At 37.9% G+C, this 23,704-nt stretch overlaps 1 protein-coding gene across 2 annotated transcripts in view; it reads right to left on the bottom strand.

Moving 5' to 3' along the window:
- LOC121656683 (protein MTSS 1-like) overlaps positions 1 to 23,704 on the bottom strand; it is a 58,672-nt gene that overhangs the window by 26,486 nt on the left and 8,482 nt on the right. For both annotated transcript variants that reach the window (XM_042011802.1, XM_042011803.1), the window contains exons 2-3: positions 21,062 to 21,123; positions 17,732 to 17,805 (exon numbers count right to left, since the gene is read on the bottom strand). In XM_042011802.1, the coding sequence (XP_041867736.1) occupies positions 17,732 to 17,805; positions 21,062 to 21,123 (136 nt within the window). The remainder of the gene's footprint in view (positions 1 to 17,731; positions 17,806 to 21,061; positions 21,124 to 23,704) is intronic.

The raw sequence follows: 23,704 nt of genomic DNA, 5'->3' as shown, positions 1-23,704 counted from the left end.
ACTTCAGCTCTGATCAGTACAGCTGAGAACAAAACACAGAAACATGTTTACTAGCTCACTCTCAGTCCGTTTGAGTGGTTCTGATGTTTGGGATCCAGGGAACATGATAATGTCAGAAATCTTGGTTGGACACAGTCTGTTAGTGACAGTGTGTCTTTCCAACATGTCATACCTTCATTGGGAGGTAGTTATAGTTAGGTCTTATTAACTAGTTTTAAATTCACTGTAGCCCCTAGATTATTGGGGATAAACATTCTACCACTTTCAATGGGAAAGGATTCAATTGTTTAATTGTTTTAGTGGGTACACTGGCATTTGAAAGGTCTGTTTGAACACTATACTTTAAGAGAAAGAACTACGTAAGACTTTATAAACATATTCTAAGATGTATCTCTGTAGTTCTTGTTGGATTCATATAGTCCATTATCTTCATTGAGAGGATGACAGTATGAATATAAGACTAAATTATCTTCATAAACAATCAAGATGATTCAGAAAGATCACCTTCTTATGAGCAGACAAATGTCTCATATTCAAGCATTTAAATCTCTCACAAAAGGTTTTATTTTTTAATTATTTTTATGATTTAATGTGGCAGAAATTCAGAGTTAGCAGGATAAATTTAGTTTTAACCACTGGGTTAGCTTGTTAAAATGTCAAACCAGCCCCAGAATACACGATGATCAAAATCCAAAGATGATAAATCAGCTGTTAGAACATCCAATACCCATCATCCAGCTGCAAATCTGCATTTAATGATGCAACACAAAACCTAAAGCTAAATGTTAAGAAAGGCATTTTAACTTGACTGAAAATGTCTTCATATAAACTGTCCCAAACCTTCACATCAAGAAAAATGCTGCACATTCACAAAACAGCAACCCTTTGTCACATCCCCCTACGTGTTTTTATTAACCTTTACATACACAGCTAAATATTTATCGGCCTCAGTGGACGAATATTTGGAGATATTCATGGAAGAACATGAACACTTCAGAGATTTTTCCTCCTCTGCCAGCTGAGAAAACAGAGTGAAAACCCAACAGCTCAGCAGACGGCTAACACAGACCAACCACCCAGCCATCAGCCCTTTCACACATATTCTGCTGTTACTCCCTTTCACACACTGTTTGTAACACTGACCACACACACACGGGAGATGATTGAACATAAGATCTGGCTGATATCAAATGCCTTTTAATCCCAAGATTTTAAAACAACATCCGACACCATGGTCCCCAGCTTTGACAAATTTCAGCCAACACATACACACCCTCTATCTTTGAACCGAGACAAACACAAAGTAAAGTGAGCGTTTCATTTGTTTGACGCAAGCTGCTGCCAATCCCCTGAGCGAAACCACAGCTCCTATTTCGCTGCTAATCTGTAGTCTGAAAGAGCTGGCTAACTGACTGTGTACACTCAATGTGCTCTGAGTGCAAGTGGGCTTTTAGTGGGAGAAATGAGTGAATGCTAAAAGATGCTAATGGTGCAAAAGTTAGCCTTGGTGCAGAGTCTCTCTGATTCACTATATAGAAACAACACACTGGATTTATAATAACGTGAAGGAAAAAATGTCTGCAAACACTTGTTGAATCCTTAGATCATCTTTCTATTGCCTTAAAGTGTGCAGAATGAAATTGAACAGGCAAACAGGTTAAATAAAAACACACAGATTGTGGGATTGTCTGTGGGATGATTTAGCCATCAGACGTCCTCTTGGTGTGCAAAGCATTGTAGAGTCATGTTGATCCTTAAAAGGTGCAGGATTACGGCAGCCTATCAGATGACATGATGATGCTGCTAGTGTTAATGATGTGTTTTAATATTTTCCTGGTTTAATGCAGGTTGTTGCTCATAGTTTTATTAATCATATTACTATTATAATATCATATTTTGTTAACCTGTTGTCTAATTATTCTGGGCATGCCCGGCTCTAGCCCCGAACATTTCACATCAAGCCCCGAATGTTTTTTCATCCCAGAAGGAATAAGTTTACTTTCTCTCAGCCGCCTTATGACATTAAAGAAGATGGTAGTTTTGTAATTTCCTGGCTTATGTGAATGCAACACAGGTACAATATGACCAATCACAGAGGAATTTTATGGAAGCGGGGAATCCTCCGTGTTGGCTAACAGCCCGGCATTTTATGCCTAATCTGAACTCTGGTGTTATTTCGAGCGGCCATTATTAGTGGTCAAAAATAGACATCAGACAGTTTTTTTATTTAGAGGAGAGAGACAACTCTTCAGTTGTGGTTGCTGCCAATGGGCAGCAAGACTCTGGCCAACACACGAAACAGGTAAACCACAAATAATTTAAACCCTGTATGTCTTAAAATTAAATGAACATTAGGCAGATCATTCGTGACAGTACGTGATACTTCGAAGGTTAAGCTAGCTGTACTAAACCGTTAGCCTTGCCCTTTTCTGTTCTACACATTTGCATTAAATCCAGTGGTGAAGTCTACGTATTTCGCTGGTATACCCGCTGCTGTGACTGTGTGTGTGTGCGCGAGCGCAAACACGCGTTTGTGTTGTAGTAGTAGTTCATGATCTCACCTTTGTGTGGGTGTATACTTTATGTATTAATGAGGTTGGTGGTTCTTGTATGTGTGTGTTGCTCCAGGACAGGCGTGTTCGAGACTGGGAAGGAAAAATCAGAGTATACCACTAGTTTAAACTAAGCTATACTACTGAAAAAGTAGTAATGGTAAAGACGGAAAACAGCAATGAAAGAAGGAAAACAAATGATGAAGCCTGTAGGGAAAGAAGGAAGAGACAGATGAGATGATAGAGAGGTAGTAAATACTTCAGCATGATCTTTATTCTGAAAATTGCAAGTGACTGAAAACAGTTCAAGTTCATCCTTTTCTTGCAGAAGATGTGCACTAAAGAGCAGGTTGTGGAGATAAACAGCAGATGTCTGGAAAAATAAAAGTTTAATATTGATTTTAGAGATCTTGTTTACATAGTTACATAAGTACATATCAAAGCACATATTACAGTATTTGCTTTTAAGCAAGGTGACACAATGCTCAAGAAAGCTTAAATAAAAAGCGTTTTTTACTGTGTTGGTTTATTGAGATTTCTTTACGAGGGTGTGGGCTCAACCCCTTATGTTCCCAGGTCCAGGAAACGCCCCTGGTTTGTTCATTTAATTGTAGCTTAAAGCAACACTACGCAGCCTTCCTGGATATCAACACATTGGCTGTTTTAGACGCACCATGTCTGATTCCGAAAAAACTGGAGGACATTATCAGAGAAAGCAAATAAAAGAAAGAGAGAAAGTTACACAGCAAGTGTCAACATGGATTGACTTTTACTGTCTGGATAAAGTCGGAGAAGAGAAAGGCTGCAAGGCAGAAGCTGAATTATCTTTCATTAGGTGGTGCCAAAGTGCAAAAATCTCCCGAAGTTCAGTCGTGCAGCTTTAAAGGTGCACATGTGCTAAATTACAGTCATGTACAGCAAATGATCCTGTGTGTTCTATTAGTACTGAACTGCATGGGAGGTCTGTGTTAACAGTGGTGATTTAGTCAGTGCACACAGGTGTGTGTGGGTTCTTTGTGTGTGTGTATGTGTTCATGTTGCTACAACCTAAAGCCTGTTCAGGCAGATATCTTTCTTCTGTGATTGGCTGTAGTCTTAAGGCAGAGACACTTTGATCCTCCCATCCCTCCCTGGAGATGGGAGACACACTCACACCTCTGTCATTTTCTGCCAGCATGTAAATCATCAGTACTCTGCATGCCCTCCAGTCAGACGTCCCAGAGCGCTTAGATTGCCCGAAGTCTTCTCACCTCTCCCTGACAGGCATGTAGTTGGTGAAGAAGATGAGGGAGTTCAGGGCAGGTGGTTCAGCACAAGGTGCCAGGGGTTGTTGTTGCCAAAGCTCAAGAAGAATAATTGATGAGTTATAACGAAATGTTATGCTTTAAAAACAAGCAGCTACATGACCAGCAGTTTACTGTAAATTTAAATAATGTGGGAGAAGAGAGTGTAGTAGCCAATATAAATGCACAACAAGTCAGTGCAGTCTAACTGTCTGGCTATAATTAACTTTCTTTCACAGCAGTTACTGGATTTAGTGTTAAAATGAAAAACATTACAGGAGCTTTGTGCACATGTAAGCATAATATGTATTCACTCAGGGAGGATGAAGTGAGGGTTGTCTGAAAACGAGAGTGAAGCAGGTACATGGAGCTCATCTGTGCAGCATGACTGTGTAGCAGTGAATTATTTAACAGCCGTTCAACCTTTACAAACAGCTATGAGCGCCTGCTGGTAACCTTCACCACTTCTGTGACCAGGATCTCCATTTTTAAATTCTAAAAATAAAAAATAAAAAACATCAATTTTTCAACAGGTAACTTGTTGAAATATGATACGTTTGATGCTTACTGAGTATTATAACCCTACAGTTTTTATAGTGGAGAAGCAAATGAAGGAACACTCTTTCATTCATTTATTTCTCCACAGAGACACACCCAAGTCCAAGTCTGCAGCAGGAGCACTTAAGTATTCTTTCTGATGATCCTTCAGACAGGAGGAGACTCATTACTAATTAGAGGGAGTTTGTGCAGTGGGTGAAAAGAACACATGCAGCCTCACCTGCTGGATGCCCCTGGTTAATAATTCAAACACACCCTCTAGCTGACTCAGTCATACAGCAGGTATGACTGTATTCCCCTACAGCTGTATGTACAGACCAGTAAAGATTATTTCTTTTTTAAATCTAGGTTTGCTCATTCAGCAGGCAGCGAAGGGTACTGATATTTGTTAAGGATTTATTTTTCTTTCTAACACCAAGTTACTGTTTTCATCATGATTTTTGCTCTCGTTTGAGGCAAAGCCACGATGGGCTCAAGTGCACATGTACATCAACATCAAGAGCATTAAAAGGAGTAAGAATTTGTATTTCCGCAGGGGTTTAATTAAGTTGAGATAGAAGAAGTGAGACACCAGTTACAGCATTTGAACTAAAATGAAATTATGCACAAGACATTAATTAGAGGGTACTGATTATTAATAAGACAAAAATTAAAAAATAAATCATTTTCCCTAGGATTAGTCATTTACATTTCTTGTAAAATCCTATACAAGTGGAGGATTAGGCATCATCCCTTTCTACAAGTTCATGCACCACTCTTAACTTAATGAAAACTAAACTCCTGAGCTGTGCACGAGCAAATGATCCTCCTGAAAAGCTCTCACTGGAAAGTTTTCTTATCAAAGCACCTCCTCTGGTTGCTTGCTAAATATCACTAGTTCATTCATGTGCAGTGTGGTCATCTGTAATCATGCCTCAAACTCTATTCGTGCATGTGTGCATCACCTTATGCATGACGTCAAACAGTGCAGCTGCTGCTGTTGCCGTGGTGATACCATGCCACAATGAAGCCCTTTAAAACCGCACGCTGCTGCTCCTACAGCTGCCAGTTATTCGCTTCTCCTCTCGCATTAAAAAACATGAGATGAGCCACACCTGGGGCCCGGTTTTGTTACATCGACCTGTGATCGGATTTCACATTCAGTCATTATTTAAGCAGAAATACAAATTCAGACACTCACAGATGACCTGCTGCATGTTTAATCTCAGAGAGCTGTTTAATGCACTGAGTGTTGCTCAGAAAACCTTTAGACTCTTGAATCCACAACAGTTAACAGCAAACCAAGTTATCCCAAAGCGTTACTATTGCAGTGTTATTACTGGTCATAATTATTCATAATAAAACCAGTTTCTTGTCTTAGCCATGAATTTCATGGTTACATGTAAGTAGACTTTGATAGTTGAAGCATTGTGCTATAATATTTCTTCTGCACGTTATGGCAAGTAAACTGACATTAAGGCTTATCTCTGATTCTGATCACGCTTCAAACTTTGCGGCAGTTGTGGCATTAGACTTGGCCTCACGTCCTATAGGATTTGGTTTTCACTGCATAACATAAGCCAGCAACCTAACTGGACAAAATTTGGGTCCTGACTGGAGCTTTAGTTCTGTAATGATCTTGAAAGTGACTGTGGCCAAAAAAGGCCACATGTAGTTCAAAGGTACTCGCTTGACTTTGATCAGCTCTTTGAAAAATATGCAAATAGTGTTTGAACTACTCTGCAGTGTTTTCACTTCCAGCAACCTCTCCCTTCTGATTCTTTTTCAACAGATGAAAAGTTTGTGCACTGGATATCTGCAGAGTTACCGCAACCTTTCCTTTAAACTGAACCGCTTTCCCTAAAACTACAACCTATCCACAAGCTCAGTGTTAGTAGGTGTTTCCGTACCAGGGGTATTTCATTCTTTATGTACTAATTTTAATATTTAATGAGAATGAAAAAATGTTTCTAGAAAAAGGCTCTGCTGGATCATCATTCACATAGAACAGAACTAGTCATTTAGTGCTCTACAATTACCTCGTCTTAGGTACTCTCTACTGACATCAGATGACAAACTATCTCAAGGTAAGAAAAGATATTAAATGGATGAGAAGTAATGCAAAGTTCAATCACTTGAAGCGGGATTTTTTTCATTTTAATAACCTCACTGTCATCAGGTAGACTTATAGCAGCAGTGCCATATAAATACAGACATTACTTTTGTAAGTAGTGGCATCTCATGGCCCATATTTTTGAACATTTCACCTCAGTGCTGCAGAAATCTCAGAGTGAAAGACATATGATCTCATCTGATGTGATGGAGATTTTGGAGCTGGAAAAGAGAAACAGTTAGTTTGGTTTTATGGTAACATAAACCCCTCCAACTCAGTTCAGCTGAAGGTGCTGTCATCATCCCCTGTAATATAACTCCTGTGAGGTCTGTTGATTAAACAGGGATCCTGGTACAGCTTAGATTTTCTCTTGAGTCATTTAATAGTTTGATGCCTTAGAGGCGGTGATGAAATGAATCACTCAAACTACATGTTGGTAAAAATAACAATTACTAATAGTAATTATACTACATAATTATATTGAGATGTGACTTCACACTGCTGATAACAGGAAGGTGTAAAAAAAACTCAGCTTTTTAAGAGTACATTATGTGTTCTGCTACTTAAACATGATTTTAAAACAAAAAAAAAACAAAAAAAAAATCTGAAATTTCCTGTTACTTTAATCGGAATTTTATTGGAAAGCGCCATAAATATTGGAACAGATCATGGTCAAAAGAAATAAGTTAAATTTACCTCCATATTTCTCAATAACTACTGTGCAGGGTCTAATTTAGTTTTTTGTTGAATACATATATTAACATGCAAATAAATAAAATTAAAATTGCATAACTCAGTCATGGAAAGATTTAATCAGATTAAAAACGAAAAACAAATTGCAATGAGTAAACTTGTAAAACTTGAATTCACTGCAAAATCACCAACCTGAACTGATCTCAGCAGCATGATGATAAAGCCACTACAAACTCTTAGGTTACGTTCAGACATCTGACATTTTCTTACCATGTTATTAATTTAAGGAAAATTTGCTCTGAGGTAAAATATTGTATATGATTTTTTTTATAGTTTTCATCTGTTTTTGTACTATGTATACTTTTATATTCAAAAGTAAATGTACCTCATGTGCCTTCATGAGACAAGAACCTCAGATAACATTATTCACATTAACATTTGAGCATATGAGAACTTGACAAATAAAATATGAACTGGGTGAAAGTGCAAATTAACTCTGATGTATGCATTCATTTTTAATTTCTCAGACATTTGGGGTCTTGTACCCGATTAATTTTTAACTAAAGGGGGCTTAATTTAATCTGTGATTAGTCTGGGTGTTACGGCATGAGAAGAAATAATAAATAAATTTAATAAAGTAAATTTCCATGTCATCATCAGACAGTTATAACATCTGACTTCTACTGTTTGCTTTTAAAAACAAACTTTTTTTTTTTATAGTTTTGTTTGCAATTAATTCTACAAAAAATATAAAAAATGTAGATGACATTGTTCATATAATAGCTGCATTTATGGTGCAAATTGGACAAATTTCCTCCTTGTAAGTTATTTGAGTCTTGTTTCTGTTTAGATAAACCAAAAAGTTCCCATGGGATGTTGTGGTATTTAGATTTACAGCTAAATCTATTAACATCATCAGAATGAAAAATAGTTCAAAATAGTTAAACCACAGCAGAAGAAAGGGGAGCAAATACTGGAAAACATGAAATTGTAAACTATAACATAAATAGTGTCACAGGCCTGCAGAAATTAAAAAAAAAATATTAAAACATAATTTAATTAAGTAAGTAAGGTGTTTAACTCCAGTCACAAGCGTTCTGTTGCAGGAGATGTATAACCTGATAAACCAAAAGGAAGTGTGAAAGCAACTCAGCTGTAGTAACAAATGCTACAGAGATTTTATTTTATTTTTTTTTTAGGGGAGACTGTCAGGAAACATTGACAGACTGAAAAAACAGACGTAGTTCTAAAGATGTGTCATCATGCACATCAGTAAGAGAATAATTTATGACCAGTGAGTTCAAATTATTTTCATTTTGCTTAAAATTGGGCTTATGGCTAACGATGTTTAACATTAGATTTCTGTAACTTCTTCTCTGCAGCTCAGAATAGCCTCACACAGCTCCAACCGGAGACTTGCTTTCACAAACTTTTTTATCCGACTACATGTAAAAAAACTCATATATGCGAAATCTGTGGAGGTTCCAATTCTGCGTGTGAAATACTGAGCATGCATCGTTCTGTGTCTGAACACTGAATCTATATCTGCCCTTGAAGAAAATGTTTAAAAGAATGAAAGGTGGCATGTGTACACTGCAGATATGACATCACTCACCTGCACCTGAGATGATATCATTAAACAAGGAGATGCCAAAGAAGGCCATCTGTGAGCTGCTGAGGATTCAACCCAAGAAAAGCACACAAAACAAACCCTGCAGATACTGACTGCTGCAGCATCCACAGGGATTCACTTTGTCAAAGACCACAACACACTGTTCCAAACCAGAGCAGACACCATGACTGCTTAAAAATCTTGGCTTAAAAATGACTATATTCATATACAATTTACTACCATTTTATCTAAAAAACTCAAGTTTATGTATTTGTTTACTCATGTTGCCTAGCCTGATCATATGTTAATGTGCTTCTGAAAAGGTCAAACTGATTACTTTAGACAGCCCTGGTTGTTGTACTAAAGCAGCAGAATCAAACAAATGAAGCTGCAAACAGAAGTAAAAACTAAAATGTTTCTTTTAAAAAGAAATGGATGAATGTAGGATGAGGTTTTCGATTTTTCAGCACTAAAATGCATTTATGGTCAAACAGGTTACAACAACACAGAACTCAAACAGACAACAAAGCAAACTGCCACAGCTCTGGTGAAAACAGGATTTCACACATGTATCTTTCCACAGAAAACGGCTGCTGTTAGTTTAAGATATTACATGTTGAAACTTGAAGAAATTTCTCAGCATGTTGCTAAATTTTTCATTTTCCTTTCTGACTGATGCTAAATGCCATTTCACTGTACCAACTACGTTCAGTGAAAAAGTTGGATGAAATATGAGTGCATCTTTAGACCACGGCATTTTTCCACATATGGCCTCTTTTCTAATCACAAACAGATCCAGGCCAGATAGAGAAACAATCTTTTCAGTTTGAAGAACTTGACCAGAACATAGACTCTCAATTCAACCCCACCTAACATCAACAGGGGGAAGTGAAACTCTCACTACCAGCCAGAAGGTATCTGCCAACATCAGTGTTGGACCTCACTACTGTGGCTAAATGGGAGCAAATCCCAGCAGCCTGATTCAACATCTGGTGGAAAGACCGGAGCCAGAGGAGTGCAGGCTGTAAAAGTATCTGCTCTGAAGTGAGATCAGAGGTATTTGAAGATGACTGGTTCAGGCTCATGATGCCGTAGCGGTAACTCTAGAAGATGCTGGTACTTGTCCTCTTTGTGAGACGGATATCAGCTCAGGAGCTGCAGCTCAGAGGGACCAACAGTAGTTTTTATGATGGCCAGATTCTATCAGCTCCACATGAAGCAGCTCTGCTCACACAGCCCTGCCAAAACCACCAACATGTGCTGGGAATGTTTGAACCCAAGAACAACATCTTGCATTTAATGTCCCGTCTTGCTCTCAAGCTCCTTCAGTTTTTACAGCTGACAATGAAGCTGCTCATGGAAATTTTAACAGCACAAAAATGGAATTCGCTTTTGTTCCTTGCAGCTTTTGAGGCAAACAAAATAGGGAAAATACAAAAAAAATAGACTTGTATAAAATGACAGGATTTAAATATATGCAAGCCTAAAGGTGGCCTAAAGATTCTTTTTTTTATTTTAAATCAACAAACTTGTTTATCACCATAAAAGCAAAAATCAAAGAGACTTGTTCCCATTAGTCGAGGAGTCCTAGAGATCGTCTGCCTTACAACACAAAGAGCAACAAAAAACAGCTGCCAAAACTAACGCTTTTTTGGCCAAAACGAACAGTTTTTTGGCAGCTGATGGTCAAATTCTTGATGCTGAATTTCCCCAAAAGCATATTAAACCAGACCAGTATCATTTTCTAAAATCCTGCCTCAGGCTGAGTTGTTAGAAAAAGTTTCCTCTAATGACCTTCGGTCTGCTTAATTTCATTCCACTTCATAACCTTCTATGTATCATTCCTTAACCTCCTCTTTTTCTGTCAGCACCTCCTCTTTTCCTCTACTCTTCTTCCTGCTATGAGCTATCCCTTCCTTCGGCGCCTTTTTTTTCCTCCTCTCTTTCTTTCCCTTCCATTTCCTCCTATGAGTCATCTCCATGCCTTTTCTTCCTCTACTTAGCGCTTCTATTCATCCTTTTTTTGGTCATTTAATAATCCCTTCCTTTGTCACAAATTTAATTTTCCTCTTCGTTCTTCTGTCTCATCACATTTTTCCTCCTCTCACTTCGTGTCAGATATCCTGCCGTTTCCCTCCCCTCTTCTGTCCTTCCTCCTCTTCAGTGTGACCCAGTTACCAGGTGTTGACATACTGACGTTACATGTCAAAAGGACACTGCTCACCAGCCCCTTTAAGGACAAAAACCTCTCTAGGCAGCAGGTTGCTACAGCAACTACAGACACACACACATACACACTCACTAATATAGACAGGCACATACAGGAGGACACCCGCTGCATCTTATCTACATGTTTGTGTCTCTGAGTGTTGCACACCTGTCAGAGATGCACTTCATCCCATAACTCTGATGGAAACTAACATGCGAGTGTCATGTGTGAGTTATTGTACAAGTCACAGCTGCAGTCCCACCAGGTGGAAGGTGGGATTTGTAAATCACTTTCAATGTGTCAGAAGATTTAACAGCAAGAAGTCACATTGAGATATGAAGGTAAGAAGAGGTTGGTCTTATTTGGATATTTTGATTTGCTTTTCAAAGAAATCTTAGAAGCCAGGTCATTAAAACACAATCAAAATGTCCCTAACCACTGATTACCCAAGCATTATTATGAGCTAACAATTTCTTTCACAATACTCGAGCCAAATAAACCCAAGCTTCATTTATGCTCCATTTACGTTAGTAAGCTGGGATGTCCATTTCAAAAGTCAAACATCACTGCCCACATACTCCTCATGCATGCTTTACATCGGCATGGTTATTAGGTAAAACATCCACTAGTGCAGCCTTTCTCACAAACGCCAACGCATGTTATCTTTAGGGGGGATCGTGGCTCAGAAAGTTGACAACCACTGCCCTAGAGGGAAGTGCAGATTTCAGAGTCCAGGTTCAAGTTCTTCTTCATTCCTTTCGCCGGTTGCACATAAACTATACTGCACAACACTGACCCCATAATTTTCCAGTGGTACTGCTAGGTTTGGTTATGCATCTGCAAGCTCTGACAATAGACTGAAATATGAACTGAATGAAAGCAGATGATGGACAGTAGACTCCATCTATATGCATATCTAACAGCATATGAGTCAATATGCCATATCATACAGTACTAGTTATTATGATTGCCTCTTGTATTCTGTGTTTGTTTGAAGAGTTGTTTTTTATGTTCTCAAAAATAATTTCACCATCTGCAATATGCAGACAACCTCTAGGAAGGGAACCTATTTGGCCAGGTGCGAGGTCTGAGGATTGACTCTGTTAAAAAAAAAAAATTACATAAAAAGCTTCCAAAACAAGACGCAGCACGCTCATTTTAGGGCCCTAACATAAAATCTAGGTTACTGCTCTTGTCAAATTTTTCTACCATGGTCTCAAAATTTATCAAATGCAAACCTCATCTATTGTTGCCATGGTTATAGTCATGGTTACAAACTTCATGTTCAGCAACTCTATTGGGTCTGAGTTATTTAACGATAACAAGTCTAATATACAGAAAGTAATGTAAACAGTTAAGTTCACAGTGGAGATGGTTGTCTACGCAAATGTGAGGTTATAAAACAAGTAGTCTCTCAGCCTTGTCTCATTTCTGGCCATGCTGCAACCTCTCCTCCTTGCTTGACACACACGGAGACCATCAAAGAAGCAGTGCAATGGATGGAAAATTCAAAGGAGATGAAAGATAACCTTTTGCTAGAGATGACAACTACACATGTTGGTGCAATAAAACCCTAACAAGTATTTAACCAGTGGGTTATTATTGCACTGTGCTGCACCTCTAGTTTTAACAATTTATCACTTAATTTGGTGATGCATTTTATAAAAATCCAGCTCTCGAACGGACTAACGGTGTACCTGAAGTCATTGGTATAAAACATTTTGCATGTGTAATATTACAGATATTACCTGCTGTTGTCTTGGTTTGACCATGAGATGTGATTTTTTAAGTACAAATAAAAAAAAACAGACAGTCCTCCAAAATAAAACTAGCTCACTAATTTTAATTTAGTAAATTAAAACGATTCTGGTAGAGCCCCCTAGAGTGGCGAAGGTTAAGAGCCTCTTTCACCAACCTCCAGAGAAAACACTGAAAAATAATTCATTCTGCTAATGGACTAATCCTCCCAATAAATTAATGCAAATATCCCAACATTTATAAGGATATTATATAGCTATTATAGCTACCTATAATAAATCCAATACGCCCATTTATTTTGTTCCAGTAATCATGCATAGAATAAACAGGTACATTAGCAAAGCAAGCACTTCTGACAGACAGATGGAGGTACTGTTTCCGTTGCTCAGATTGAATTCTGCAGTGATTTCCATCCTTGTTGCCATGAGCACCGGCAGCAGTCTGGACATGACAGCCAACTGCCTCACTCCCCTCCTCCTGCATCCATCCTTTTTCACCATTCCTCTCTCCCCAATCACCATCTGCCCTCCATGTTTGCCCTCCACCTCATATTCTTCCATTTTGCTTTTAAATTTTCAAATACCCATCATCATAATTTTCCTTAATTTCAGTTTTCCTCCTCGGCAACCTTTCTTTCCTGCCTCTCACTTTTTATCTTTCCTCCATCATTCCACAGTATATCTCTCCATACCTCTAAAAATGTGACATATAACATCACATGAACAGATGGGGGTACAATATCTTGAGCTTAATAATTCAGACCTAGCTCACTAACCACCTGTGAACAAGATGAAAGCTCATCAGACAATAGTTTCATCCATGATTAAAATGTCTATTAGGCTCCATCTTATCAGCAATGTTTGCATAAATTATACGCTTATTTAAATTACCAATTAAAAATGAATAAATATTAATTGCAGTAGGGATTTCTTTCTACTCACATTAGCTTAAAATAAAGCAAAACCAAAATGCAGAGATTAAAGGTAATCCTTATGACTGACAGTAAATGCACAGACTTTGTGAGCAGCAGGGCTAAAAAAATTGGAGTTGAAATGCCAATAAACTACCAAATTACCAAGCACTGGTATATGCCATTAGCGTCTGTGCTAAAAATGGGAGCTTTATACTTACTTGCAGACACAAAGAGTGAAACAACTTAACATCGAAAAAAAAAACAAAAAACATAAAAAGATAAAAGGGATGGGGGAAAAACTTAAGAGTGCTGTTCTTTGAACAATCACACAAGGGAACGTTGTCTAGATAAAATGTAGACAGTAGGCTTTATTGGCGCATAAAGACGGGAAACAGTCGCAAAAATCTGGTAACTGGTACAGTGAATTCTTATGGCTGATGTTTAATAATAACACTGGGACACATATTGGTCAGTGCACAACATACACAAACCATTTTATTAACCATCCTGTCGTGTTTGTGCCTTAACCTGCACTTTAATGCTCCCGGTCAAATTTCACAGATTTGTTTTAACTCAAATTAAAACAAAAACCATTAATTATAATAAATTTTTTATTTAACACTTTTTAGCTATGAACAATGTCTCAAATAGTTAACATGAATAACTGCAATAAAAACTTAAACAGGCACAAAAAATATATTCTAAAATGAACATGTAATGTAAAAAATGTGTGTGCGTGTTCTTGTGTGTGTTTGTCTGCATGTGAATTAATGCACATGAGCGGCATTTGACACTCAGGTCAGAGTGGGCCTTGTAAACATAGGCACCACATTTGCAACATTTCCGGCTTGTTTGGTTGCCTCTGGGGGCACAGAGCTCACAGCGCTTCCTTTTCTGCTAGAATCAACAAACCCATGTAGACTTGAGGTCTTTCAGGTCTAATTCTCTCCAGGTGTCCCCAAACACACACTTCCCCTCCAGGTTTGTCCTCTCCAGTATAATCCCCTCAATAGACTCTGGTAAAAAGAGCTGGAAGCTGGACTAGATATCATCAACACGAGATGTTGCATACCGTGTTGGCCCTGGTGTCATCTTTATTATGTTTCCCACTCTTGCCCTACTTCCTCTGTCTAGCATTGTTTTTCTTTTTCCTGCAATTAAAATAAGATTTTCTAAACTTCTTAGAGATTTAGTTTTTATTGTGTAAATGTGAGTACAGCTTCTAGTAAACACTGTGCCTCACATAGTTGATGTGTCCCCTCTCACTGATGCTTAGTGATTGTGTTTACAACAATGTCTAACAATTAAACAAGTTTATTAAATAAGGTCATTGTGATTTATATTTATGAAAGAAGACAACAGACATACTTTATAGATATACTGGAGATGTTGTGTGAAAGACAAAGTCTGGGGTTGTAAGATGTGGCTGGCTTAACAAACCTCTAATTATCCAAACAGTTGTTAAAAGAAGCCAATAATTTAAACACACTACTCAGGTGTAACAACCACTTACACACACACAGACGCACACACACACACACACACACACAAAAGTCTGTTATAGAGCGTTTGCAACCCAGAAACCTAGAATCATCAAGACACTGACTGATTGTTTCCTCGGCTACTGTTGTCATTGTGATAGCAAGTCGCCTCGACAGGAAGTTGGCCTACATACAGTACTGTAAAACACACACACACACACACACACACACACACACACACACACACACACACACACACACACACACACACACACACACACACAGAGTAAACCTTTACAAAGTACAGAATCCTTGATAAACGGAAATTTATCAAAAAAAAAAAACAAAAAACAAACTGTAAACATCACAGCTTCCTCTCCTTCTAATCAATCCAGCGAGTGCCCTGTATCGACTGTTTCTGTCTGGTGATCAGAATGACAGCTGCCTGTGATCATTTGTCAATAACTGAAAAGTACAAATTGACAGAATGTGAAATTGCTTCACAAAACACAGCAGAGACCTTCTTATGTTTGTGTGACTGAGAAAGAATAAACACAAAGCCTCAGAAATGTTCTCATGGAGACTCTGCTGTCATTTTATTTGCATGGTTTGCATTTTTTTTTTCGTGGTCTGCTTTTCTTCAGGTGTGAAAAACGGTGGCAAAAACTAGGAGAAAGGCTTCAACATCCCCACCAAACCGTTAGGTACATACTACAAGGCTGTGGGGGATGCTACGATGATTAAAGAATAACACTCCAGATCTAGAACAAGACGTAGCGCATGCGCACATAATAACATATCTGCTTGCTCCCATTGTTGATGGTACAGCAGTGAAGCACTGTGTGCTAAAGCTGTACACAAGCCAGGACTGTGTGGAGCAGCCCATAACACAGCCGGTCACCAACGACATTATTGTTTTTGTGTTTGGCGCATGTCCATCACACTGACGTCATATCCTCCACTTGTGCGGTTACGCTGTCCTCACAATACCACAGACTAGAGGTTTCAAACCGAGCCACCTTGGTACCTGGTTTCAGACATGAAGGTTTCATGAAGGCTCATCCCTGGCTTCGTGGGGATGAAAGAATGGATTGCTAAAATACTTTTGCGGTTTCACTGCAATTTGGCGTCATGAGGACGGCCCCTTAGACGGCTACGTTTCTGACACAAATCCCTATAAGTAACACCCAGCAGATCACAGTAATAATAATGACGTCTAAGACACAGTATAGAGTTTAACACTACTTGTATGTAGATCATTTTCCAACCAAATGGTTTGCAGTTGATCCAATTCATTTAAAACAGTTTAAGCTATATGAAGCATAAAAACAAGCATCTCTTTCTAAATTATAAGGCAGACAAAACAGACACACACACATATATATATATATATATATATATATATATATATATATATATATATATATATATATATATTGTTTTCTGTATAAATATTTCAAATTTATTATAAAATAATTTCTACTGCGTGTTAGTGCTTTAAGTCAATCCAAAATATTATGACACCAAAAAATGATGATTAAAACAAACTAAAGTTTTCTTTTTTTCCCCCGAAATATCTTAAATACAGGATCTAAAAGGTTTTGTCAGACAGAAGCAAAAAGAGTTTTCACCTGAACTCATTTGTGCAAGTTTACCCACTAACATTTATGTTTATTTACTAAAACCTGACAGTGTGCCAGGTGTCAGCTGTATGCAGGCTGGCAACAAAAACACTGTGTGTGGGAGTATTTTGTCTGTTGAGGTCAGCAGAAATTCCTGTTATTCTTCTCCAGTCTAGCTCTTTTCATTCCTCCTCCTGGACATGCAGCAGATTCAACTCTGGGATTTTTTTTCTCTCCTTATCATTGAGGCTCTTAGTGGTCTTGCAGCAGCCCGCTTGTGTGTGTGTGTGTGTATATATATATATATATATATATATATATATATATATATATATATATATATATATATATATATATATATATATATATATATATATATGCACTGCATATATATAAAAATATTATATTGTATAACTTGTTTGCCTTCATGTTTTTATTTATTTTTTGCTTCATGCATATTAAAATATAACATCTTTAGTATCATATTTACTTTTCTAAATGTCTTGTCATGGTTTAAAATGTGCTAAACACATATTCCAAAAGAAAAAAAATCCCACTCACAACCTTTGTGACAGGATTTCACTTAAGTAAAGGAGATCAAATAAAAATCATCCAACTGTTATGTATTTCAGATCAATCTAACTAAAATAATCACACAGGAATCAAATGCAGCCAAGTAAACAAAAGTTAAAACCACAAAACTGAAAGTTGCACAGAAAACTAATGAGCTCGTCTCTGCTTTCAGCAAACATTTAGATCATTATTAAAAACTTTGATTTCCACTAAAAAGAGGAATAGAGGAAAAATCTTAAACACAGAGCAGACAAACTAACAACTGGTCTATTTAGACCAGTGATGCAAGGCAGTCTGGGAATGGTCTGTAAAACACTGAAGCCAGAGTGTTGGACATTAAACAGTTTTAAAAAAATTAAAACAAAAAACAGATATTGTCTCTTACCTCGGCTGTTGGTTGCCAGATCAGCCACCTTCTGAAAGGCGTCCAGGAAGGCTGCTACCGCGACAACCGTTGTCCTGCGAGACGCAACAAAAAAAGCATTATGGAAAAATCTACATAAATAAATAAAAAAAAACTATCAAGTTGGGGCTGCAAATTCTAATTTTGCATTTGAAACATTTTGCAAAAAATTTTCAAGCATCTGTTAGTCAATTCTTTAAGTTGTAAATCATCAGTTGTCTGGTAGACTTAAGATATTGATCCAAAAATGTGTCATGTTATGAAACTTGGCTGTCGGTTATGGAACTGACAGGTGTGTGAAATTTGCAGAAATGGTCTTTGTGCAGATGCAGCATGAGGAGGAAGAGAGGGAAGAGGAGAAGGAGGGATGCTGCCTGTGTTTGTAATCAACTCTGACCTCTGCTGACTTCCAGCACACTGCAGAATCTCCATCTCACTGATAATAACTTTATGGTGTCACCATTCATCTCTGCCAGCCACAGAAGGTTAATTAATTTGTGAATGTGGGTGGGAGTTACTGCAGGGGCAGGTGTCGGTGGGTGGTTAATGGCTGAAAGGTGTGAGAGTGCATGCGCATGTGGTGGCATTTCCCATGACGCAGTGAGGTTTAAGTGTATGTTTTTACAGTTTATGTGTGTGCATCTGCTAGCTGGCAACCTTCAGCTATGTTTGTCCATCTGTGTGGGACGTGGCGACAGAACAGGAGGTGAGCCTGACATTTAAACACTTAATGAAGCAGACAGATTGGATTTTCATGAGCTCAGGTTATATACACTTTCAGAACCTGATGCATTGCATCCTGGGAAGAAAAAAATAATCAGTTTGCATGTAACCATAAAGGGACAAAATGTCAAATTTTGACAATTTTTTGAGCAACATCATAAACAGCAATCTCAAGTTTATAGAGTTTTTTTAAAATCTTGTGCTCAAAGTTGGAACATGATTGTTTCCTGCAACAGCAGCTCATGTGATAGGTTTGAGAATTATGTGCTAGCAACACAAAAAGATAAAAGATGTTTTTATATGTGGGAAATGCTAAAATCAATGCATTGTAAAAAAATATGAAATTCTACAGCTTCTCACTCTCACTTTATCTATTATCTTACATAAGCGGTGCATATTTTGTCTTAGCGAAACGGCTGAAGAAAGGACAAAAAAATCAAATAGGTCATTTAATTTTCAGTATTTTTATAGATGCAACATCTTTCTGTGATTTAACTGATTATCATGTAGCAGCACCTGAGCCTTGATTTGGGTGTACTGTCAATCACCTTGCACACCGTTGGGAAGTCAAGTACACAGGACAAGGGAAGTGTGAATGATGCAGTACACGGTTTACTTGTGTGCATGAAATCACTCAATAATAATTGCCTGCAAAGATCTTTGAAAAGTCAGAAATCATGTACTGATTAAATCTGTAATACAAAAATCAATCGCTCGTTGTTTAGTGAATCCAACAGAGAACATGCTTCTCTGGAAGCATTCATTTACTGCCATACACTCTCCCACTGCTGCAGTCAAGATACAGTTTGGAGATTTTTTTTTATGAGGCTGATGGGCTCTTTTGTGAAACATACCTTTTTTTTAATTAACTTCCTTATGTGTAAAGTCTGTGTAAAGAGAAAACAAATACTTATTTTTAATTAATTAAGAATAAAATTTAAATGTGCTTGGGTTTGTATAAGGTTTTAAGATCAATCAATCAATATAACCTAAGTGTTGATTCAATTGGCAGTCCACAGGCCAGAACTGGCCCATCAGTCAATTTAAACCAGCCCACCACCCATTTACTCAGAAATTGTAAATTAATAATTTAATAGTGCATTCTAGACTATAAGCGTGCCACTTTGCAACATTTTGTTAAGTTACAGGTATGCTTCACTCATTTTGATGATAAAAAGGTTAAAAAAATGTCTGAAATAACGCTTAATCATGGGTAAATTTGATGACTGCATCTTATCATCATGCTTCTCTTAAGATTATAGTTGGTTTACAGCCAACTATGGATGAAAATCCAACATTTAATCAACATCAATAAAGACAGCTTTCAATTTAATTTCAGTGTTAGGCATCAACTTAGATTTAACACATACAAATGAGGTTTCAATCTGATTGTGCTGTCTGTTGGCATGGTTACACATGTGCATCCACAACAGCCCTTCTGATCTGAATCCTTGTGTGTTTGCTTGGAAAGTCTGCTTCATTTGGGGAGGTGTCAATGTGCAAACAATCTCTGATCCGGATCAAAGCAAACTGTGGTCCACCTACAAACGTTGGTCTTGGTCCACTTCAAGTGAACCAAATGCAGGAAGCGTATTGATCAAAATATGGTCAACTCAAGGCCACTAGGATCTGATGCAGCTCCATGTTAAGCTGTTATCTACTAGAAACCAAAGTTGTCCAGCATTAATCAAAAGATAAATGAGTTTTCTTACGTTTTATGTGTTTTGTCTTCTCTTTCAGTAATTCTTGGTGTTGTGCTGCCTCTGGGGGGGAACGCGTTATTGTAGCTGCCACACTATGTTTATATGACTAAAACTGAAAGATGGCAGAAATTTGAACTGAATCGAGTGGATTTGTAAAACCGGGGACGCTGCGGGTATGAAACCTGGATTAGGCACTGTGTAACATGAATAATTAAATCGCTCCCTTTGCAAATTGCTAATTGGAACATTTCAAATGGCAAATTTAATTTAAAATCAATTTGTTGTTCAGCCCTGCCTTCCACCCCTGTGCTTTCCACAAATGAAGGCAGCAGTTAGACGACAAACATGATAATGATAATAAATGTGATCCGCCATTTTGCTTCCACAATTACTTCCATGGAGTAAAGTCCTCCCACTTTGGTTGTGGTTGAACACAGGTCAGTTTGCAAGAAAGCACCAAGGTTCCGAGACACAACAACCAGAACACTGTCTGTCTGAAAGCACTGTATGAAAACATCTTTCTATAGTAAAGCAGACAGAAGCATAATAGCTGTTTCATACAAGCTTGATCTTGATTGGTGAAAGTCAAAACTGTAACTGGAAATTTAATGGATAAGCAGAACTTTTAAAACATTGCACTTTGTGAACATGTGAAATCATTCATTTTATTTATTCAACAGGGACACCACATATTAAGAAACAAAGATAAAAATCAGTGTAAATATGCCAGGGTTAGCCAAAAGGCTCATTTTTACCCGTAGTCCCTGGCTAGATGTTACAAGGCTACCTGGTAACTGATAAAACATTATAAAACCACACTATGAACACACACACGCACAGAATAACTAAAAGGGTAAAAAAAAAATTGAATGAATGAATGTGTTACCTAAGTTGTGACTGTAGTTTGCTGGCTTTATTGATGAAGTCGTCCCAGACGGGGTAACTGCCCTGAAAACAAAGAAAAATATATATGAATTCACATCAATTCAGCTTCTTTCCAACAGCCCATCATTTTTAGCACTGAATTTACAAATGCGGAATTATAATATATTAAAACATTTTGCTTCACTTTAAAAAATTTGACAGAAGTTTTATGACCAAAACAACAACAACAAGTTAAAATTTTTAATTTATCATTATTAATTTAGGTCAGTGTCACAAGAACAGCTCAATGCTCGGTCCATCACATTATATCCAATTTCATTATATATGTATTTTTCTGCAGCCAGTCAAAGTGGCAAACACTTTTGGTTGTCCACCTCCTCTATCGAAACCGACATTAGATATTCTTAACTACAACACAGGAAAAACTGCCTCAGATGGAAAGAAACACACATTTTAAACACTTCAGTTACACCGACAGTAAAGAGACAAATCAATAAAGCCAATCCATACACCCCACCCACTACAGCCTGTCCAGAGGAGGCCAAACCCACACGCACATGTCCACTGACTAATATGAAACAGACATGTGGACTGAGAAGCCAAACACTGCAGTGCGGTGCTGCAGAGTGTGTGTTCACAGAAGCTGCAAGGAAAGAAACATTGTGACACTGCAGGCAAACACACAAAAAACCAGGGTATCCTCTAATGTCAGCAGGAGACTCCTAATGCTGTCGTATTGGGTGGGGCTTTTTCTTTTCCTTTATCTGCAGCAAAATATCTGGGGTATCTTCATACACAGGACTTTGTGAGTAAGCATTTTAACTCAAATCTAAAATCTTAAAGTTTTCTAACTGATAATGTTGTAAAAAGGCCCAGAGTTGCCTCGTTTTTAATGGTTTTGGTTTATTAATCAACTCTCATTAGTTGCTTGCTCATCCCCATCAGAGCTTATTTAAATAAAAGCATGGTTTGTTCACATTATGTGACACAGTGATATTGTGACTTTGATACCATCGCTATAGAATAAACTGGTTCTGTACGTTTTTTTTTCCTGTCAGCTTGAGTATAGTCTTCGCCAAATTGAAAGCATCCCATAGTCTGATGTTTTGATTGTTAATGATGCAGTGTGGGATGCTGCCTCTTTCATCAACTAATGGAGAAGAGACCTGATATGTAACCCTGGCAACACACTGAATTTGTAATGGACTGCTTATGCTCGACTTGTCGGTCATTGTGCCAGCAAATAGTGACGTCAGCACAGCTTCATACACATTTATGCTGCAGGTGAGCTGCACTAGACTTATTAGAATAAAACCTCAAGCTACACTACTGCTACCATGTTTAATACATCTGAAACTGTGCCATACATAACTGCAACCCCTGCAAGTTTTCATTTTGTCATAGAAATTCATATCAAGCAAACAAAGATGAAGCATCATATTGAATGAAATGGTAGTTTGGAGCAGCTGAACATATTGATGTGGTTAAAAAGAAAACAAAAGGCAACTGTTTACTGTTAACCATTTTCCTCTTGTTCGTTTGTCTGAGCTACTGAGGGGAAATTAGCTTTGTGCTGCAGCTAATTGTTGTGGATATAACCACAGAGGAGGAAAGTTTGAACAGCTGCCTCTCATATTCCTCTGAACAGCTGATCATATGTCAAATTAACACAGTGCTGTTGTGTCCATATGTCTGTCTGTTAGTGTAATTGCTGCAGTTCACATATGTCCTGCACTGAAAGGGACACAACAGTGTTTTTAAACCAAACCTGACCATATTTCTAAATAAAAAATACAAAGGTGGGGTAACTTGCAACACCTCTTTGCAGCCACATTAATGGGAAGAAGTAAATATATAAAATGGGATCAAGTATAACCTTTTGGATTTTTATGTCGTACAGACACCTATAGAGAGAATTCTGCCCTCCAACCCTTTCCGTTTTTTTTTTATCTATTTTACCCATTTACTCATCCATTTACTTACTTTTTAATTGGACACTAGCACAGTGCACAACAGGTTACACAAATCCGAAAGTCTAATGACTGACTAAAACGACAAAATATACAAATATGCAGTGGAATGAAAAGCACAAATAAAAGCATTAAACAAAAATACTGGTTTAACTAGTGATTCTAGGTTGGCCATAGTCTCAGTGAGTGACAGCATTTGTTCAGCTTTAACACAGTAATCATTCAAATCAAACTGTTACATCATCATATTAGCTTAAAACAGCAGCATTAATGAGCAGAAGGGCCTCATTTTACACACTGTGGTCACTCCTTACAGCCAATCTGTTTAGGAAGCCCAGTTGTGCCCATTTCCTCCATAACAGCAGATTTGATGTAAAGCCCCCTTCTCTGCACTCAGTGGGCGTTGCCCGGTTTCCTCAGCGTCATCGTCAGCACAGTTCCCCTCTAACGGCGCAGCTGAGCGGGGTGTGTTCAACCTCCTATTTCTGAGATGCCCGGCGTCATTGCCTGGCTACCGTTGCTATGGTAACACCACTGCTGCAGAGGGGCTTTACACAGAGAAAGATTTGTGAGGAGAGAAGGGTCTCACGTGTGTCCAAGCACACACATCCTGTTTGTGTCATGCATTTGCTTTCTTTTTTTGTTCAGTCTCCATTTTAATATTCAGTTTTCAT

Source organism: Melanotaenia boesemani, chromosome 17 (assembly GCF_017639745.1).
Source record: "Melanotaenia boesemani isolate fMelBoe1 chromosome 17, fMelBoe1.pri, whole genome shotgun sequence".
NCBI lineage: Eukaryota > Metazoa > Chordata > Actinopteri > Atheriniformes > Melanotaeniidae > Melanotaenia > Melanotaenia boesemani.
The sequence above is the reverse complement of the archived record's forward strand: the minus strand, read 5'-3'. Positions and strand labels throughout refer to the sequence as shown.